At 37.2% G+C, this 20368-nt stretch overlaps 2 protein-coding genes across 10 annotated transcripts in view; one reads left to right on the top strand and one right to left on the bottom strand.

Annotated features, from left to right (window-relative positions):
- LOC107697908 (uncharacterized) overlaps positions 1 to 9088 on the top strand; it is a 32796-nt gene extending 23708 nt beyond the window's left edge. For both annotated transcript variants that reach the window (XM_016498775.1, XM_016498782.1), the window contains 3 exons: positions 6222 to 8286; positions 8435 to 8523; positions 8695 to 9088. In XM_016498775.1, the coding sequence (XP_016354261.1) occupies positions 6222 to 8286; positions 8435 to 8523; positions 8695 to 8778 (2238 nt within the window). In that variant the 3' untranslated portion in view covers positions 8779 to 9088. The remainder of the gene's footprint in view (positions 1 to 6221; positions 8287 to 8434; positions 8524 to 8694) is intronic.
- A 16-nt stretch (positions 9089 to 9104) lies between these two features.
- Positions 9105 to 20368, bottom strand: part of LOC107697922 (putative ferric-chelate reductase 1) — a 27808-nt gene continuing 16544 nt past the window's right edge. For 3 of the 8 annotated variants that reach the window (XM_016498845.1, XM_016498828.1, XM_016498835.1), the window contains 15 exons: positions 19209 to 19404; positions 18954 to 19105; positions 18111 to 18205; positions 17896 to 18043; positions 17579 to 17761; positions 17000 to 17098; positions 16489 to 16639; positions 16291 to 16404; positions 15331 to 15446; positions 15166 to 15252; positions 14441 to 14538; positions 13177 to 13235; positions 12733 to 12876; positions 10729 to 10829; positions 9105 to 10621 (listed from right to left, as the gene is read on the bottom strand). In XM_016498845.1, the coding sequence (XP_016354331.1) occupies positions 10529 to 10621; positions 10729 to 10829; positions 12733 to 12876; positions 13177 to 13235; positions 14441 to 14538; positions 15166 to 15252; positions 15331 to 15446; positions 16291 to 16404; positions 16489 to 16639; positions 17000 to 17098; positions 17579 to 17761; positions 17896 to 18043; positions 18111 to 18205; positions 18954 to 19105; positions 19209 to 19398 (1830 nt within the window). In that variant the 5' untranslated portion in view covers positions 19399 to 19404 and the 3' untranslated portion in view covers positions 9105 to 10528. Of the gene's footprint in view, positions 10622 to 10728; positions 10830 to 12732; positions 12877 to 13176; positions 13236 to 14440; positions 14539 to 15165; positions 15253 to 15330; positions 15447 to 16290; positions 16405 to 16488; positions 16640 to 16999; positions 17099 to 17578; positions 17762 to 17895; positions 18044 to 18110; positions 18206 to 18953; positions 19106 to 19208; positions 19405 to 19795; positions 19949 to 19972; positions 20088 to 20111; positions 20245 to 20368 lie in introns of those variants that run through there. The other 5 variants (XM_016498796.1, XM_016498810.1, XM_016498819.1 and 2 more) reach the window with 5 other exon arrangements.

Here is a 20368-nt window from a genome sequence, read left to right as displayed (position 1 = left end):
GCTGCTGAAGTTACAGTAAAACACGACTTGGTGGTGCTCAAGCACAAAACGGTCTTGCCGAGCACACATTGATACCTAACGACGAAGCGGAAGTAAGTAGACCAAGAAGATACATCTAGGCAAGATGAATGTAGAGCTGCTGGTCTCATTGGTGTCTGAACACAAAGGGCTTTATGACAAACGCGACAGCGACTACAAAAATCTCGATAAGAGGGAGTTGTTATGGAGAGGAATTGCAGATCAAATAGGATTCTGTGTGTACCGGGGTATTTCTGTTTTTCATCAAGCACCATCTAATGTCAGGGAGGGAATTTGCACGTTCATTCGGCTCATCGCCAGCGAAAATCGCTTGGGTATGAACACAAAAGACGCGTCGAAAAACTTCGCCGATAAGCGCGTGCGATAGTCGTCCCGTTGTGTACGAGGCATAAAGCTTCACATTATTATACTGTTCTATTTATTTATTTGTTAGTTTTTATAATCATTTTTATTAGGTTAAACAATTAGATGATTGAGGTAGGTGATATATTGACTAATTATTTTACATTGTGCATATTGTAATGGCTTTAATGTGCTTTTTATTTGGTTAATAATTTTCCAAATGGAAAAGACGGTCGTTCTTTGTTGCACATTTAAGCAAATAAAGCAGCAGTTCATATCAGAGTCATGTAAAAAAAGTTACATTTAAACATGTAAGTTTAAAAATTGGTTGGTAAGTATGATTCGTTCAGTGAATCTTTTTTAATAAATTATCATTTCATCCCTGCGTGAACATGTTTCATACTGTATATTAAAATGTTTTAGATATATGTTGAAAATATGTACTGTAGTTGAATGGTGCTGTTCATTGTTTTAGTTTTTTTGTTTGTTAGGGGGTTTTTTTGTGTGTAGAAATGAAAGGAAAAATGTTTACATATTAGAATGAACCTATAATGTTTACTTATTAGAATGATTTCTGAAGGATCACGTGACACTGAAGGCTGGAGTAATGATGCTGAAAATTCAGCTTTACCATCACAGGAATAAATTGCATTTTAATATATATTCAAATAGAAAACAGTTATTTTGAACTGTAATAAATATGTCAAAATATTACTGTTTTTACGGCATCTTTGATACAATAAATGCAGCCTTGGTAAGCACAAGTACATATATACTGACCCAAACCCAAATTTTTGAACTGTAGCGTTTTTAATTACATTAATTTTAAAATTCTAAATTATATAAAATAATTTATTATAATTCTGAAGAGCAATCCTACATCTAAATATATATATATATATATATGCTGTTTAACAGAGACGCTGGAGTTTGGTTAGAATCCATGAGCGGAAGTTTATTAAAGGTCAAGGCTTTAAACAGATGTCGATAATCAGGCAGAGGGTCAAAGTCAGAGAAGCAGGCAGATCGTTCGTCATACACAGGGGCAGAGTCAGAGACAATAGTGGAAAGGCAGGCAATGAGTCCAAACAAAAACATCAGTCCAATCAGGCGTCAGAACACAGAGTACAGAGTACAAATACCGTGAGTCAAGAAGTCAGGCAGAATCATACACAGGAAATCAATCAGGAAAGAATAACGATACATGTACCTTGAGGTTCAATAATAAGCCCTATGGGGTACATTAGTGTAGATTGTACCTTGGGGGACAGAAATGGACTCCTACTGTACCCCTATTTCTGACAGTGTACCAAAGAAGAATGTTAAAATTATTCAAGAAAATACAATTTTCTTATCAAAGTGATAAAATGCTGTGTTGCAAAAATGAGTACACCCTCCTGAATGTTACTAAATAAAACTGAAAAAAACAAAAAATCTGGTGTAAGGTTAAGGCAAGTATTGATCAACAGGTAAGTGTGTTGAACCAAAACTGTTAAAGGTAAGTAATTTCTTGATAATTAAGTGTTATATGGCCCACTGAATCATACTCAGACTTAATCCTGACAACAATGAAACCACTTGAGAGAGAACTGTCAGGAGATTTATTTATTAGCATAAAAGAGGACAATGGTACAAGAGGAATACCAAATTATTGTTTTAAGTGTGAAAATATAGCCAAAGTAACACAGCAATTCAAAAACAATGGACTTGTGAAAAGGCCCCTGAAATAATCAGGTCTTCACTTTAAGTTTTCATTTAGTGATGAGTGAGATTTTGCTAGAAAAAGAGCAGGAGAAACACTGTGAAAGTGTCTCAAAGCCGGCAAAAGCTGTGAAAAGAGTGACACTTTATCTAACAGAGTAAGATGCAGAATGCAGAAGTGCATGGTTGTTTATCCACACCAGAACTACCGACTGTAGCCAAAGCACAATAAACTCATTTAGCTTTTTCCAAGGCCCATATTTACAAAATATAGACTTCTGGGAATCCATACTCTGGTCTCATGAGACCAATTCAATCATTTCGGATCTAACAGCATCCAAAATGTTCTGGTGTTGCTAGAGGAGGAGTACAGAGAGAAGTGCCTGGTTCCCACAGTGGCATTCAGTGGTAGTAAAGCTCTTCTATAGGGATGTATGAGTGCTGAAGGTGTAAGGTGTTGTACTTTATCAACGCTGTCATGAATTCACACACAACTGTGTGATGTAATACAAAAACCTGAAACTGAAGATGCTACCCTCTTCTCATTCTCTGCATTGTTGGGCATTGGACATGTATTTCATATGCTGTGAGAGATTCTGTAGAGACGAGCTGAGCAACACTCCCCATTAAAGACCAGGGCATTTAAGGAGGTCGTCCTCCAGGAGTTCAACAGCACAGATGTGAAAATTTGTCATGAACTTGTACACTCAGTGCCAAGAAGTGTCAGAGCAGTGTACTTAGAGTTATGGAGGACATATTAAGTTCTAGAATATTACACTTGGTTGAATTAAATCTAGGTTGTACTCAATTCTGCAATCCTTCATTTAAACAAAAATTGGCTACGTTTCTTATTTTACAGATATTAATGGCATGTATGTCTCTGTTTTTATTAAGAATACATTAATACATTTAAATTTTGCCATCTTTCTATGAATTATATTAGTGATCATTAAGAAAATACATATTTTATAATCAGAGGGGGTGTACTCATTTATGCTGTGCACTGTAATTGCTTCCACTTTCTTCTTATAAACTGGAATAATCTCATTTAGGGTATAAATGTTGCATATTATACACAAGGAAGCCATGGTGAATTTCAAATTCCTGTATGTACACGTTAAAAATACCTTTCACACTATGTGTTAAACAGATGTAAAAAAAGGTGCAGCTCAGAAGGTAAGAATTTCTATGCAGAATGAAACTAACACTTAACTAACCTGGTTTTTGAAGTGCTGTGCAATTACAACCAGTGCAGTGTTGCCAAATCCGCATATTCCCGCGGAATTGGGCTACTTTAAATGTCCCCTGAAGTGCCTTGAAACACGGAGAAGGGTATAACTGCAGCCTGGAGATCTGATTGGCGCTGAATAGCATGGTAAAGAAAGTTGCAGTTCAAGAGATAAACGGTTGATAAGATTATGCGATATGAGATCATTCCGTAACTCCCCAACCGGACCTCACCGGACAATGACACCATTTTAGTTGCACCCAGCATCAATACCCCCTCCTATCCTGCGAATTTCGAGCCCCGGGACGCCCCCGCTGCTTAGAACAAAGGGATAGAGTAAAATCTTTCCCCTACGCTGCGCTGGGACGGCTCGCAGGAGAGCTCGTGGGTGATTCCTGCTGGTACAGTTCATTTAGTGCCTCGCTCCTGTTGCTGTTGTTGGAGCTGGGAGGGATGTATACAGCAACGAGCATTATGGCTGTATATTCCCTCGGTATATAGAACGGCCGGCACTTAATAATCATAAACTCCACCAGGGGTGAGCAGTGTTTGCAGACCACAACAGCATCGCGGCACCACGCGTCATTGATGTAAACATAAAGCCCTCCGCCGCGGGTCTTACCTCCCTCGATGCGAGCTCTGTCCGCTCGATAGCATGTCAGCTGATCGAGATGAATAGCGCAGTCCGGAACGCTGTTGTTGAGCCATGTTTCCGTGAACACAAAAACACAACAGTCTCTTACAGTCCTCTGAGTTGAGCGTAGTAGTCAGATGTAGTCCAGTTTATTGTCCAAAGAGCGTACGTTAGCCAGTACGATGGTGGGGATAGCTGGCTTGTGTGGGTTCTGCCCACTTTTGGAGTTCACGCCCCATTTTGGAGATCTCCGGTCTGCAGTTATACCTACTTGGAGACACGCAGCATTATTCTATGTGGTGACGTAATTTCTGCTGAAACAGGAAGACAGGGCGGGACATATCGAGGAGCCCCGCCCCATTTTTAAATGATCCAATAGCGTTTTGTTTATCTGCACGGGTCAGAGCCGTTGAGCTTGATAAAGCCGCATTTGACAGCCACAGTCTAATAGATTACCCCCTAGATTCAATATGAAACTCTTAGTAAAACAAAATAGTGGTCATAATCATGCTGAGGCTGTGTAGTTTTAAAAGTTTTTAATATATGCCGACTCCCGCATATGATCCGCTCCGTGCGATCGTGTCGCTGGACCGGAGCCAAAGTCTGGATCAGACTGATGCCGCGGTTCGCGTGACACAACGTGAAACCAGACCTCATTTGCACCAATCAAAAGCATATTTACACTATCTGAATCTTTTCTTATCACGTACATTGTACACTAAGTGCCATTAACTGTACAGAAAATACTACTCTGTGAACAAGTGACCGATCTCAGCTGCAGCTTCAGCGTCTATTTATAGTGTAGGGGGCGGGCGCTTCGGCTTCTAGAGAGCGTTTGATTGGTCAGAAGATTTGATGAGAAGACAAAAAAATCGTTGAGCCGTTTTGGTGGAAGTGATGAACTAAAAGCTTTGAATGCTTATATCTTCTAAATGCGAATTTTGTTACTGTTTTGGAGCACACTGCCTTATAGATAACCTTAAGACTAACATATTAATACTAACACCCAAAAAACTTTAATTTTGATTTCATGGGGACTTTAACACTGTTGTGTTTTTTTTCATGCCCATGGAATGCGAATTTTACCAGGGGAACCCCGCCAAAACACGTGTATGTTATCTCCAGAACGATGTTTAACGGGGGACCCCCTTTCGAAACGCGATTGGGCTAGTTTTGAGTAGCGATTGGGCGGGTCTTGCTGTGAAAACCTGGCAACCCTGATTACAACATGGTGCCTTTCAACATTTGACTCTCAAGTTTAGGGAAAAAACCACAGGTGTTGCTTGACGTGTTTAGGAGTGCTTCACTCACCCATTAAAGTTTCCATTAAAATTTGTGATTATGTGATCTCATTAAAAAAGTGACTGCAGTAAGGTTATTTCACTCAGAATGAAAGTTTCATTATCGGTAAACGGCCATGGCGGATGAATCGCATATCTTCCATTGATGTGGGCGGAGCAAAGTAGCCTACTAAAATTGTGACCCATTCATTATTTTTAGCGCGAAACATACAAGTCTAATTCTCGAGTGAATGACTCTGATGAGCCGGTTCATTTTAGAGAATCACAAAAATACAGCTCGACATGAAGCCTAATTCCAAACATAATGCCAAGATATTGATTCATAAGAGTCGGATCTTTTGGTGAATCAAAACCAGTGAATCGACAAGTGAAGTCTGGTCCCTCAGGACTCTTAGTCTGTTTTTTTTGGAAATACAGAAAAACTTGAATCAGTTGCAGCAGCATCGCATTCTCACACTTACTACTAACCTTAATTGAGGTTGTAGGCCTACAATATAGGCTACTGTAAGGCTCGGGAGACAATGTGCCACATTTTTTTTATGAATTCTTATGTAAAATTAACAACAGAATTGCATTTGTTCCTCAAATTTAAAATAATTGTTAATGGAACCATTAAAGAACCAGAAATAAATTACTCAACATAGAATGCAATCAAATGTGCCACCATTTCTAAATGTTTTAGTGGTTTTAAATTATTTGTGAGTTATCAGTCAAGCAGATTTTAACCTCAGAACCTCTTGCAAGGAATATTGCTTTGAGCCACATCAGCTGAAGCTCAGGTAACCCCCTCAGAGTGAAAACTTAGCCCTGAAATAAGCCCTGAAAAACTTCCTTGGAAATTATGTATTACATAAGATCTGTACTAAACATGAGTGGGTGCAAATTAGCTTTGATATGCTGTGAATGTTTTGGTGATTAGGGAAATGAGATTTATCTTGCTGCTTGTGAATTTTTTTGTCGTCTTTTTCTCCTGCAGGGAGCTACGACTGAGCCTGAAGAGGTGGATAGACTGGAAGAGATTGCAGGTTGCTCTCATCCTGAGAATCCAGAGCATACAGAGCTGAAGTCCCTGTCTGAGTCTGTAACCATGGAGACAAGTGAAAACTCCGGCACAGCAAACATAATTGACTGTGAAATGGAAGTCCTGGAGACTGAGTTACCTGATAGCAAGGACACAGGAAACAAAGATGAACAAGTCTGTTATGATGCTGACGCTTTAGAGTCCATTAGTACAAAAGTTGTGGCTGATATTTTAGCAGGCTTACCTCCTACGGAGACCAAGGTTGATGATCTGGAAGATGTTTGCAGTCCAAAAGAGGCACTTGTCTTGGAGGATACTCAAGAAGAACTTTACCGCAATGAGTCAATTACTTCTTCAATATCCGACACTCCTTCAAGTGCTGAGAGCGTATATGAGAATGAAGCCATGCATAAGAGGCAAGATTCACTAAGACAGGAACCATTGGAGAACATTGCACCCCAACCAGATAATGTTGACGATGGAGATATGTTAGACCCATTGGGTATAGACTCACAAGAAGCCATCTTAGAAAGTTTTGGATGTGAGGATCCAGAAGAAACCATCCTTGAGCACTACATCCAAGAGGAAGTTCTGTCAGATGTCTCCACAGAGTCTTGCCGTGACCCAGACGAACTAGAAGAGTGTCTTCGGGTCGAAATAGCTGCGGTGTCATCGGACAGTGAAAACGATGAGAAATGGAGGAGCATATTCTCTTCCTCCATAAATAAGGAAGATGATGATTCCTACATTGACATCCTTGAGCTGAGTGCACAAGAACTCTTTATTCAAAAACCTGCAGTACGGAATACTGAGGACGCTTCAAAGGAAACTGAAGAGCTGGAGGTTCCGCTGGGAGAAGAAGTGCTAGAACAACCGGAGAATGAGCCAGTTCAGCAACCGCAAGATATATCTTACAGTCCTTCCACACTGTTTCATGGCTTGTCCAAGATTTCCGAAGACGATGAGGAGCTTGGACGAGGCTCAGCAACCCACAAGAACAATTCATTTGATTCTGTCAAATCCGATTCCAGCAAAAAGGTGCCGAAAGATTATTGTGTGATTCAGGAAATGAAAAGCGAGAACGTCAGCACAGAACATGTGGATTTCAAAGTTGCTCGCCAACAGTGGCTAGAGATCGAAGAGCAAACGAAAAACTTGACGCACCATCCAAGCACACCAACAACTCGATCTGTCACCTGCCAAGGTATACTGCACAGCTTCATGTATACACCAGTCCGCAACATCAAAAGGCCCAAGAGGGACCTTGAGAGCTTGACGCTTGTAGAGGATTACGTGCACACCCAGTTCAGCCCTTGCTCTGAGGATTCAGGTCTGGACGACTCTAGTTACAGATCACCGTTTGATGACCCAGAGACCCAAATTGAGAAGGAGATTCGCCTAACCATGGAGCGTGAGGAGAACCTGAGGCGTGAGAGGGGAATGTCAAAATCATACTCCAGTGACTGTGTACAGATGAGGCCAAGAACGGCCAACTTTAACACTGGAAACCTATGCCAAGAAGTCAATGAGAAAAGGAAGATGTTTGAAGACCAGGATGATGAGGAAAGTTTATCCAAGTCTCTCAAGACGCCTTGTTTCATCATCACCTCCTCACCAACCAAGAGCGCACAGAAACAAGACTTGAGCGCCAACAATGTTATTATTCTTGAGCCAGAGCCTTTCCCTCCAAGTCCACGGCATGGAAAGATGGTGTCCTCCAAATCTGCTGACTGGAGACCTGAAGACAGCCCTAATGTCATCATTTTGGAGACATCAAACCTCACCATTCGAAGTGCATCTGAGTTAAACTTGAATTATGTCTCTGAGGAAACCCAGGAGAAGATGTTCCTCAACAACCCGTTTTTCAAGCTGCGGTCCAGGAGTTCGATATCTCTAGTTGATGAGGAGATTAAGATGGTGAAGCAGCGAGAAGAGGAACTCAAGCATCAAAGGGCCAGTATTTACTCGAAGGATCACTTCTTGATGTCTCCAAACCATTTGGACAGCTCATCGTTTACAGGTACTGCATGTTAACAGAGAAATAGACAAAATTTTTCATTCCATTGATCTGAAGTAATGACAACATCACTAAGACTGCAAACACATGCATGTCATGAAATGTTGTCAGAAAATGATCTGTTCATTCTTGGTTGTTAATTTATTTTCAGATGATGTGCCAATTAAATGTAAATCATCCCCTTCATCTCCAATGAGAACATGCAGAATGGATCGTTCAGCTTTGTCATGTGATCATCGAGTAAGTATATGAAAACATATGTGCAGTGTCACAATAAAAGTTGAATTTAGTTACATATATCTACTATATGGAATTGAAATGATCTGTAACTAAAAATAAAACTGTTTATATTAGGTTGCTCAGAGGTTGTAGAAATGTTTTCAAAGAGAACTAACTTTCATTGTCCTATAGTTTCTTGAACCCTATACTGGAGGCCGACGTAAAAGTTCCATGGCGCTGCGCTGGGAGGCAGGGGAGTTTGTGAACAATGAGTAAAATTGGACACTGATCACTTTGCAGCTGTTTTACGTGAGAGAATTTTCAATGCTCACACTCGTCTGTTTATTGTGACAGCATATACACTTGCTACTGCTGCTTGTGTGACTTTGTTATTGATCCAGAAAAAAAATCTGCATATGCCGAGATGCCTAAATGTTATTTGAATGTACCGTTTCATGCATATTTGTGATTCCTCTTTGACGAGGTATCTGGAGACTTATAAACCATATTTTTAGTGTTTTGTCTACGAAGTTGAGGAGAATATGTACTGTATATTCATATTGTATTTTCTTGTAAGGCAATGTTTGTATATCCCTAAATTATATGAAAATATGAAGCAGTATTACAGGGTTTTAGGATAAAATTTAAGTGAAAATGTATACAAAATCTATGTATTTTGTTAAATATCACTGAAAACAGATCAATTAGTATCTTTTGACAAAGGACTATTCCTTTTTTAAAGAATTGATCTGAATTTGATTGCTATGATTGCTCTAATAATATAGGACTACATTTCCAGATTACATTTCAGTACTTCAGTTATACTTAGTATGAAAAGCTTAAATCTAGTATTTAGTAATGATATTAATCTTAGAAAATAATCTATTATTTAAAAATGACCTGTTGCTTTGTTGTCCACGGATTGTGTATATTTATGTCAAACCGCCATGCTTATAAAACAGTGTTGCTTGCTAAAATTTGAATCCAAGTCAGTCTCAAGAATATACTTGCTTTGCATACCGTTTGAACAACCGTGTTCAAAATACAAATTAAGAAATAAATGTCAATTAAAGGCAGTTGTCAATTTATACTAAAACAGTTGATTATGTTGACGAGGAACCGCACCATATTGTCTTTGTATTAAAATAACTCTTCACAGGAGAAAAAACTTCCTCATACACAGAATTACTGCACACACATTACTTTGGCAGCCTTTGAAATAATTAATTCATCAAAAGTTTAAAATAGAGAGCCAGCAGCACAGCTACCCATGATCCTAAAGGGCTAAAATAACAGTGTAAAGACACATATTAATACAAAATGTATGAACATATTCTAGAAGAGAAATCTAGCAACACAGTTTAATTTCACAAGTTTTATTTAAAAAGATGATTGATCTGTCACAGATTGTCATCTGTGCAAAAACTTCAAATAAATGGTCCACTTCATCCAAACTATATTCAGTCTTTGTACAGAATGGATACACTGTTAATAATATTTACATTTCAGGCAACAGTAACAGTCTTTAAATCCACAAATCAATATTAGGCACTAGAATCTAGAATAAGGTGGTTAAAACATGATTATTTCATATTTAGAAAAAGACATACACAGCATCAAGACCGATCTGTAAACATTGTTAATTAAATGCGGTCACCAAATCACACAAAGGAAAAAATGTTCTTCAGATGCAATACAAACTTAAAGCAGATCAGGAACAGACATTTAAATAACAAGCTGACATTGTTCTTTACTACAAATAATTTTATAGGTTAGCCATTGTGTACATATATAATAAAAACATTAATTACAAAAAGTGCTAAAAAATATATACTAAATTGATTTATACCTAAGCAGTCAAGAAATGCAATTTCAAATCAGACAAATTCATTCTAATGATCACTGTAAATTGACAGGTGGCCCGTCATAAATCAATCTTACTCCATATTTCTTTGGCTTGTTTTAAAATAGGCACGATTAGTTAAAGTTCCAGAGACTAAATGTGGAAACGACTGCTGAGATTGTGTCATACTGCTCTGATACTCCAAAGGAGAGTAGTCAGAAATCCCAGATTTCCACAGAGATAAATAGCCAGAACTATGTTTTTAAAACAAGATTCCTGGAAAAAGAAAAAAGAAAATGCAATGGACATATTGCATTAATATACAGTATCATTAATGAAATGCACATGTTTATCATGAACAAGTAAACACAAACTCAACTCACCATGCTATAAGTCTCATTCTCATCAGGAACAAACACAACCTCCTCTTTGTCGTCAAAATTGATATGTTCAGTGTAGATTTTGACATTTTTTAAATATTTACCTGAAAAACACATACACATAAAATGCACTACTACCATTAATAAATAATAATTATAATACCTTTTAGAATTTTTTGATTTCTGCATAAATATGACCCAAAGCACCATCAGTTATTCACACAGTTCCTAAAAGTAGACAAAGAGAACCCAATCAAACAAAGGAGACAAAATATTATACTTGGTCATTTATTTATTCAGGAAATTGATCCAATATTACATATCTGTGAGTGACAAAAGTATGTAGGATTAGTAGTTAATCTGAAGGTGAAATTAGGCTACATCTGTTCCGAGATGTTTTCAATCAGATGTCAGTGTGTGCCCTGTTTTATTTAAAGAACCGGGATCTAGCAAAGCCTGAACTTCACAACACATGTTTGTGGAAGTGTATCATGGCACGGACAAAGGAGATTTCTGAGGACCTCAGAAAAAGATCTGTTGTTGCTCATCAGACTGGAAAAGGTTATAAAACCATCTCCAAAGAGTTTGGAATCCACAAATCCACAGTCAAACAGATTGTGTACAAATGGAGGAAATTCAAGACAATTGCTATCCTCCCCAGGAGTGCTCGATCAACAAAGACCATTCCAAAAGCAAAACGTGTAATGGTACGTGAAGTGACAAAGGATCCCAGGGTAACTTCTAAGCAAATAAAAGTCTCTCTCACTTTGGCTGATGTTAATGTTCATGAGTCCACCATCGGGAGAACACTGAACAAGTTGCAAGGAGAACGCCACTGCTCTCCAAAAAGAACATTGCTGCCCATCTGTAGTTTGCTGAAGAACACATGGACAAGCCAGAGGGCTATTGGAAAAATGTTTTGTGGATGGATGAGACAAAAAAAAAACATTTTGGTTTAAATGAGAAACGTTATGTTTGGAGAAAAGAACATACTGAAACCTTAAAGCATAAAACCTTATCCCATCTGTGAAACATGGTGGTGGTAGTATCATGGTTTGGGCCTGTTTTGCTGCATCTGGGCCAGGACGGCTTGCCATCATTGATGAAACAATGAATTCTGAATTATACCAGCAAATTCTAAGGGAAAATGTCAGGACATCTGTCTGTGAACTGAATCTCCAGAGAAAGTGGGTCATGCAGCAAGACAACGACCCCAAGAACACAAGTTGTTCTACCAATGAATGGTTAAAGAAGAACAAAGTTGATGTTTTGGAATGACTGAGTCAAATTCTGGACCTTAATCCAATTGAAATGTTGTGGAAGGACTTGAAGAAAGCAGTTCATGTGAAGAAACCCACCGACATCCCAGAGCTGACGCTGTTCTGTATTGAGGAATGGGCTAAATTTCCTCCATGTCATTTTGCAGGACTGATCAGCAGTTACCGGAAACATTTAGTTGCTGTTATTGCTGCACAAGAGGGTCACACCAGATACTGAAAGCAAGAGTTTATCCACTCACAGATATATAATACTGGATCATTTTTATCAATAAATAATTTACAAAGTATGTATTTTTGTCTCATTTGTTTGATTGGGTTCTCTTAGTCTACCTTTAGGACTTTTGTGAACATCTGATGATGTTTTGGGTCATATTCATGCAGAAATATAGAAAATTCTAAAAGGTTCACAAACTTTCAAGCAGCACTGTATATAAGAAATAATCACCTTTACAATAAAGAATAATGCATCCACAAATAACATGTCTTTTTTTTCTAGTTTAAAAACATATTGTTTTGCTCTGAAAGGTTGTGGCATTTCAAACTGATTAGCATTCAACCCAACATGTCAATTACTAATGCAGTATAATAAAACCTTTTACAATTTAATGGATTCATACAGCACAACCGATTTCCTGCATAGATGCAAAGAAACACTACTCATACAATAAATAAATGCTCTGAAAAGGAATCCAGGTACAGAACACATGACTGAGGGTGGTTTACTGACCTATAGGTAAAAACCCCCTTCGATGGACTTCCAGAACCAAATCTGCCAGCACAAACCACACCACAAGGAATGCCAAGACCCCTGTGGACCACGGAGCAGGCAGGGACAGAGCTTGCTGATGGATCCCGAGGAAGATGGTGACAACTAAATCATGAAAACACACAGCTTGGTTATGACAGTGTTTAAAAACACATACTGCTAATATTTCAGGCACCCTGAACTAATATTATAAATCATAACACCAGACATAAAAACAGGCTAGCCTCCATAAAAGCAAACTATAAAATATTATATGATACGCAATCAACTACAATAATAAAAAAAAAAAATTGTCAAAACTCAATTATATTGAACTTAGCCGCTTTCTGTTGGCAGCATTGTTGTTAAAATGGATCTGAGTCACATAATAACCCATTTGAGACTTTTGACATCATTGTTTCTTACCAGCCACGACTTGAGCAACTGTTCCTGTCCCAAAATGCATCCAGTTGAAGATATATCTCCTGAGAGCAGGTTATACAGAAAACACATGTAAAAACATGACTATTTTAATCAAAATTAATATTATGAATTAGTGATCTACACCGTTTCTAAAATAGTATAGACCTCAACAGACAGCCCTGTATACTGGAATTACTTAATGTCATACTAACTTTTGCAATATGTATACTGTGTTCACCATTCACAAGTAATAAAGCTCCTGACAAACAAAAGGGATTTGTGTATGTTCAAATGTCATACCATCATACAACTCATACTATTTTTGCAGTATGCATACTGTGTGTTCAACATTTTTATAACGTATTATAGTCACTGACACAGGATTCAGATGCTTTGTAGAATGTTCAGTTCAGTAAGAAATCTGGGATTGGTAAGATTAAAAAAAAATGTCTCTTATGCTCACCAAGGCTGAATTTATTTGATCAAAAATACAGTTTTATGAAACACTATACAGTTATATTATGTAATATTATTAGAATTTAAAATAATTGTTTTCTATTTTTACATATTTTAAAATGTAAATTATTCCTGTGATTAGCAAAGGCAAATTTGTAGCAGCCATTAGTCAGAAATCATTCTGATATGCTGATTTGGAGCTCAAGAAATATTACTTATTATTATCAATGTTGAAAACAGTTGTGCTGCATAATATCTATACAGGTATTTATATATATATATATATATATATATATATATAATATGTATATAATAAACTGATACATTTTTTTCAGAACCTTATTTAAAATAGAAATCTTTTGTAACCATATAAATGTCTTTACTGTGACTTATTAATGTGTCCTTGCTGGGAAAAAAAAGTATTCATTTATTTGAAACAGTAGTGTACAAAAGGCATTTAAAATATCCTTATAAAAACAAATTAAGAGCTCTGTATATGTTCAGAATACCATAATTCTCATACTATTTCTCACACACTATGTAATAGAAAACCCAGATGATCCACAACATTTGCCAGATTGTGTGACATTTTATCCCAATTTGACAACAATATGGCAACACAGCAATGTATTGTGACAATTTAGCATAAACACTTAATGTAACATATTTGATGTGTAATATACTGAAAAAAAAAAATAGATTAGAAAATATGCAGTACATAGTAAATACTGCGTTGTATGCTAATAGTTCATTCTGGACATTTCCTTTCTTGGCTGTATTGTGAATGCGCTGTACTGTTACCAGGATTTACCTTGAGGCATCTGGCGCAGGTCTGAAAAGTGCCATGACAGGTTGGATGACAGCGAGTGCCATGACAACACAGCCCAAATAGGGGTGTATGCCCGCACGCTGTGGACAACAGAATACAGATTAGAATCCACTGTACACATGAAGCTAAAGTTGTCAACAAACTTTGATTCAACAAACTTCATGAAGAAATTAGTTATGACAGGAAACAGCTTTTCAAAGGGTGCAAAAGTACAAGGTTAATGGGTATTATTTTGTGTGGGGGCAGGTTTGGCGACCGTTGCCATGGAACAGGGCGTCCTCTGCTGGTCATACACAGGAAGTGACAGAACCTGACAGATACTTTGGCAAGAGGGATGTCACAGATGCCCCTGTTGAGTCACAAATGTGTCCTTACGGATGGATACACGTGTCGGCTTGAAGCTCAAATAAACCAACACTTGCAGACTTAATAAGACACTCAATCAACACTGTGCTTGATTAATCCTTGAGGAAAAGTGGGTGTGTTTTTCAGAAATGGGCCAAAAAGATGCCACATGGTGGGTCGCTTCTAATGAACATGGGATATTCATTCGCCTGCTTTTTATTCTGAGCAGGCAGCATGTGGGTCTGACACATTGGCAGCAGTGTTGAACAGTCAGAGGTGTGTGATGAAGGGGGTGAAAATATGACACACTCTTAAAGCATGAGTATTACTCACATTTATGTGCGTGTTGGTGTGTGTGTTACCTTGCTCCAGCCTCCTCTGTACATAAAAGGCAAAACAAAGCCGACCAAGGTGAGCAGAACTGTGATGGTCATTAGCATTCGATGTAACTGTGGAAACAGAAGCCTTGAATATGATGCACATGTGAAACTTTGCTGAAATCCTCATTGTATCAAATAAGCACCTACCTGAAACCAGACCTTCTGCCCCAAAATATTCCTTTCAGGCCAATCAGGTTTGAAGTATCGTGCCATGATGACACCAGCACTGACCGTCGATGTCCAGGCGATCAGCATGAAAGCCCCTGTAGATACAAACAGACAATGAGTCTCAGATCAGTCTGCAGAAACCAGATGTTATCTATAAAACTTTTAGATTTTTGTAAATGATGCCACAAGGGCATTACTATGAGAATACTAGCGTGTTCTGGGTGTTTGCTGATTGATGTTTCCTGCCCCAAGAGCCCAAAACTGTTTTATTTGAGTATTATTTATATACTATTATAGTACATGGTACTATATTTAATTAGCTTTTATTTTTACATTTTCATTTATTTGATCGCATTTATTTTAAATTTTGTAACATGAGATCTCACAGTACTTAACATTTTTGCTTTTATTTTTATATTTTCAGTTTTATTTTTAGTTTAAGTAATTTTATGTGCTTTTGCTATTTTTGTTTTTATTTAGCATTCATTTTTATTTGAGTTTTAGTTTACTAATTTTTGTACTTCAACATAAACCAATTTAAACCAAACATAAACCAATTATTTCAGTTAGATGCCATGTCAACATTTCTAATTTTCATTTCAGTTATTTTTTTATTTAATATTAATGTTTTATTTTATTTCAGCTTTATTTCAATTAACAATTCTTATAGATTTTTGTAACAATTCAAACTAACAATTATTAATAGTTTCAAACAACAATAACAACTCGGGCCCCAAAATGTCCACCCGCAGGATATTCTTCAATGTAAATGTCAATGTAAATTTAGAGGATTTTCTTTTTTTTTGTAGTTTTTTTTTTGTTGCAGGCCAGGTGAAAATTGTTTGATACATTTAAATGCATTGAAATGCACTGTAAAGCTCACTTAATAGCATATTATAAATCACATTCAGTATGCAGAATTTTATTATTTGTCCTCACCATGATATTTGATGAGCAGGGGTGATCGAGAACCAGTTAGATCCTCAGGAGGTCCCGTTATGGCTGCCCGATAGGTTGAAATTATAGGCTGGTGGTCATGTCGATGGGTTCGCCCTGGAAAAAGAGAAACAAGTCTTTTGACACTACTTATCAATGAAAACAAACAACAACAAAGAAACAAAAAATGCAATATCTCACCATCTTCAGCTCTACCATGAGCCATAAAGAGGTAGTACATCTGGTCCAGATCGAACCTATTCAGATTCTCAGGTGGGAGGTGTATGTCTCTGCGGAAGCTACACTGAATCACTCCATCTGAGAGCCTCCATGCTATGCCTTTCAAAATGTTCTAAGAATGAATAGACCACAGATCAATGCATATTAATGATCTCTTGGAGTTTTTTATATTTAATTGTTTTAGATAGTTCTTTCTTTCTTCCATTGAACATAAAAAGAGTACCAGGGCTGTCAAGCTTAAAAAAATTATTGAAAAGCAATAAAGCTTATTTTCCGAATGTTCTGAAGTCATACGATAGTATTGTATGAGAAGCAGAAGTAAATTTATTTACTTTGTTGTTAAACAAAAACCTTGGTTGTCAATATTCACTTTCATTGTTTGAAAAAGAACAGCATTGACATTCTGCTAATCATCTTCTTCTGTGTGTGCTGTTTGTTAGAAATTTTCACTGTTCAATCAATACAATTATACCTGTGAAGAGATTATCGGGTGCGTCCGTCCAGAAACATATGCAGCCTTGATGTCAACTCTGTCTGTGTCTCTGATACACAAATAGACATCATCGTTCCCCTGAAATGCAACACAAATTTGCTATTATTTATGCTAATTCATACTATTAGTCATTCAAAGGCATAATAATATTTCACAGTGTTATTTTACTATCATAGATAAACTATTAAAGTTTTTAATAATATTTTGAATTAGTTTTTATCTTTCGATTTCATTTTAATTTTAGATAAAGTTTTATTCATTTTGTTGTGTTGTCATTTTTTTTTGTCTGTAATTTTTTTATTTCAGTTTAATTTTAGTTATTTTATATATTTTTTTTTCATATTTTATTTATGTTATCACATAATATTTAATTTATTTTTATTTTCTATTTCAAGCAACGGTAATATTTTTTACCGTTTTAGTTAACTATAATAACCCTATTTTCATACTTATTCACCAGAGATTATAGTGTGTGTCATGCTACAAAAGGTCAAAGTTATATTTGTTATACAATAAGATGTGAAATAGGAAATTATTATAAGCGTCTGTCTATATTACCATCCATTTGTCCTGTGATAAGGCAAAGGACACATAACCCTCTGCAGGTCCACTGAGCTCAAACATCACATTACTTCCCAATGCACTAAAAGACAGGAAGTGACACGTAGTGTCATTTTGTGGGTCACAGCCCTCTGGATCTCTCAGACAGGACTTTCTGCCTCCACAGCCCTCAGAAGTGAACTGAAGAGGAGATGAGAATATTATTATTTATTAGTATTATTTAGATATTCCAAATATTTTGAGGCTGAAAGGGTCACAAACTCATGACAGTGTGTAAACTGCCACTCCAGTAACTTTATCATCGTTTGACTCACCGAATGTGACAGTATTGTGGAAGTTGTGGTTTGGGCACCAATGGACCCACCAAAGGTAGTTTGTGGTGGAGGAGCTGCACCATTTTGGGACACCACGGGACCTGGAATCTTCACCCAAAATTCTTTATAGCCTCGAGCAACAGTTACCCTGAAAGTAAAACCTACATAAATTTTCATAACTAACAAGTTGAGTAAAAACAGCATTGAATACTTACAGAAACTGCACACTGGAAGGAGAGTCCGATGGTGCTACCCAGATCACCTGGACCTCAGTCTTATGGGAATCACTGGTATGACTCACAGCAGAGCCCTGTGAATATTGAAAATGACGAATAACGAAGAAAAAAAAGGGACTTTGTACTTTAATTTCATATATTATTTAATTCAGTCAGTAACAAATACTAGAATACTAAAAAATATATACACTCACTAATACATACATATAGTCTTAATGAGTGAGTCATTCATTCATTCATCCGATTTGTTCAAACAGCCAATTCATACAAGAATGAAGCTAGTGAATGGGTCACTGAATCATTGGCTAACTCAATTTGTTCAAAAACGTAACGAAACACTGCTGTTCTGCTGTGGCTCTATTTGGAACTATTTTCATTAGTGAGCAAAACAGACAATATTTACAATACTGTGTCTAAAATGTAACACAATATTAACTTCTTGTTTATTAAACTACATTACAAAACCAATATCACATTTGCAATTGTGCAAATATGAGGGAAAAACAGCACTCTTGTTCGTGTGATATTGCTAAACTATATCATATGATGTAAATATAAGAAGAAAAAAAAAACATCTTAAATTTTGGGGGCATATAATTGAATTTTAATAGGCTACATCCCACACGAGTCGTTGTCCTGCATCATGTTTGTCACTAAGCAAATGCACGCAATGTAAGATGATGTACAGGTCTGGATGTGGCGGAGTGCATTAATAATTTTAATTATTGTGTATAATTATACTATATTGTGTATACAGTGTTATTTTTTTAGGTCTTGTAGTAAATATTTTGTTCTCAATAAAAGGATTCTGTAATCACTGACCTCTTTATTGTCACACTTAAGAAGCTGAGATATGTCAGGACTGATTAACTTAAACGATCCAACGATTTCATTAAGATCCCCAGCATTTCTTGCTTCTATGAGGAATCCTTTAAAGTAATGTTTGCCCTCTGAAGACGCCATTGATAATGTCACTGTAAATATGAACAACAGTTGATATATTTTCAACATATATCTGCAATATTTTAAAAGCCTTAACATATGACAAGTACCAAAATACTGCTACAGCATTCCTACCTTTGATTTCATCTCCTGGGCTGAACTGGGATTTGTCTGCTATGATGTTGAATGGTGGATGTTTGGTGCTGGGGTCAGAGTCATGTTGGGGTGTCATGTCCCCACAAGCCACTTCAACTTTTCCATGACTGAAGCAAAAGACTGTCTCTGAACATACTGAGAGCAGCAGCAATGCAATCCGCATATTCATGAGAACCTGTAATGAATAGATATTTACTGCAAAACCATTGATAAGTTGACAAGCAATCCAAGTGTTGCTGAAAAAGGTGGTAGTAGCATGGTACACCTGCAAAAAAACATGGTACTACTTTGAGTTGGCAGAATATATAGAACTTAACTTCATGTCCATAATTCATTGCTAAAAATACATATAGTCAACTGTGTGTTACAATATTTTGTAAAAAAAAATGCTTGTTGTCTAATCATCCTTTTCTGAGAAACCTGCAAATAAAGATAAGGAGGGGGCTGCAACTGTTACTGACTCCAGAACAGAAGAGTTTCACCATTCATGGACACTGATCTGATCTATATAAATGAATGCAGAAATAATAAAGCCACAAATTCAAGTTGAAGTTTTGATGACATACACTGGTGGATTTTGTTAATGTAAAGTGAGATATATGGGTCAAGGTCATGTTTCGTCTCGTGCATCAGGCTGATGACATCTACTGATACAGATAGATAAGAATAAAAGTGTTAATGGAAGCAAAGTAGAACTTCGACCCCTTTCATAAAAACAAGCATCAAACGTACACAAACAGCACCTTTACACTGATACTGTAGCAGCAGCTACTTCCTAGTTGAGAAGACGTCTGCACATGTGTACAAAAAATAAGCAGGCCAAACAGACAGGCAAGCACAATAAAATGCTGACGGAAGGATAAAACAAGTACATATGCTTACCTCCATTCATTTAAAATAAACTACAATTGCACTATCACAGAAAATGAAAACACGCGGTTGTACTTAAGTTGCCTGACATGCGGTACGATATGGGCGGTCTCTTTGCGGAGTGGCGTGTGATTGGCTGAACGCCGTGCGCAAGCGATAGTCCTCACTACAGAACACAAGATCCAGGGGGCGTGGTTGGATCCAGATCCAACTCCTCCTACCTTACATATACCTACCCGTCTCCACCCCCTGATCCCTAAACCCACCCA

The sequence above is a fragment of the Sinocyclocheilus anshuiensis genome, unplaced genomic scaffold (assembly GCF_001515605.1).
Source record: "Sinocyclocheilus anshuiensis isolate Anshui unplaced genomic scaffold, SAMN03320099.WGS_v1.1 scaffold886, whole genome shotgun sequence".
Taxonomy (NCBI): Eukaryota; Metazoa; Chordata; class Actinopteri; order Cypriniformes; family Cyprinidae; genus Sinocyclocheilus; species Sinocyclocheilus anshuiensis.
Note: the sequence above shows the minus strand (reverse complement) of the source record. Positions and strands in the feature narration are given on the sequence as shown.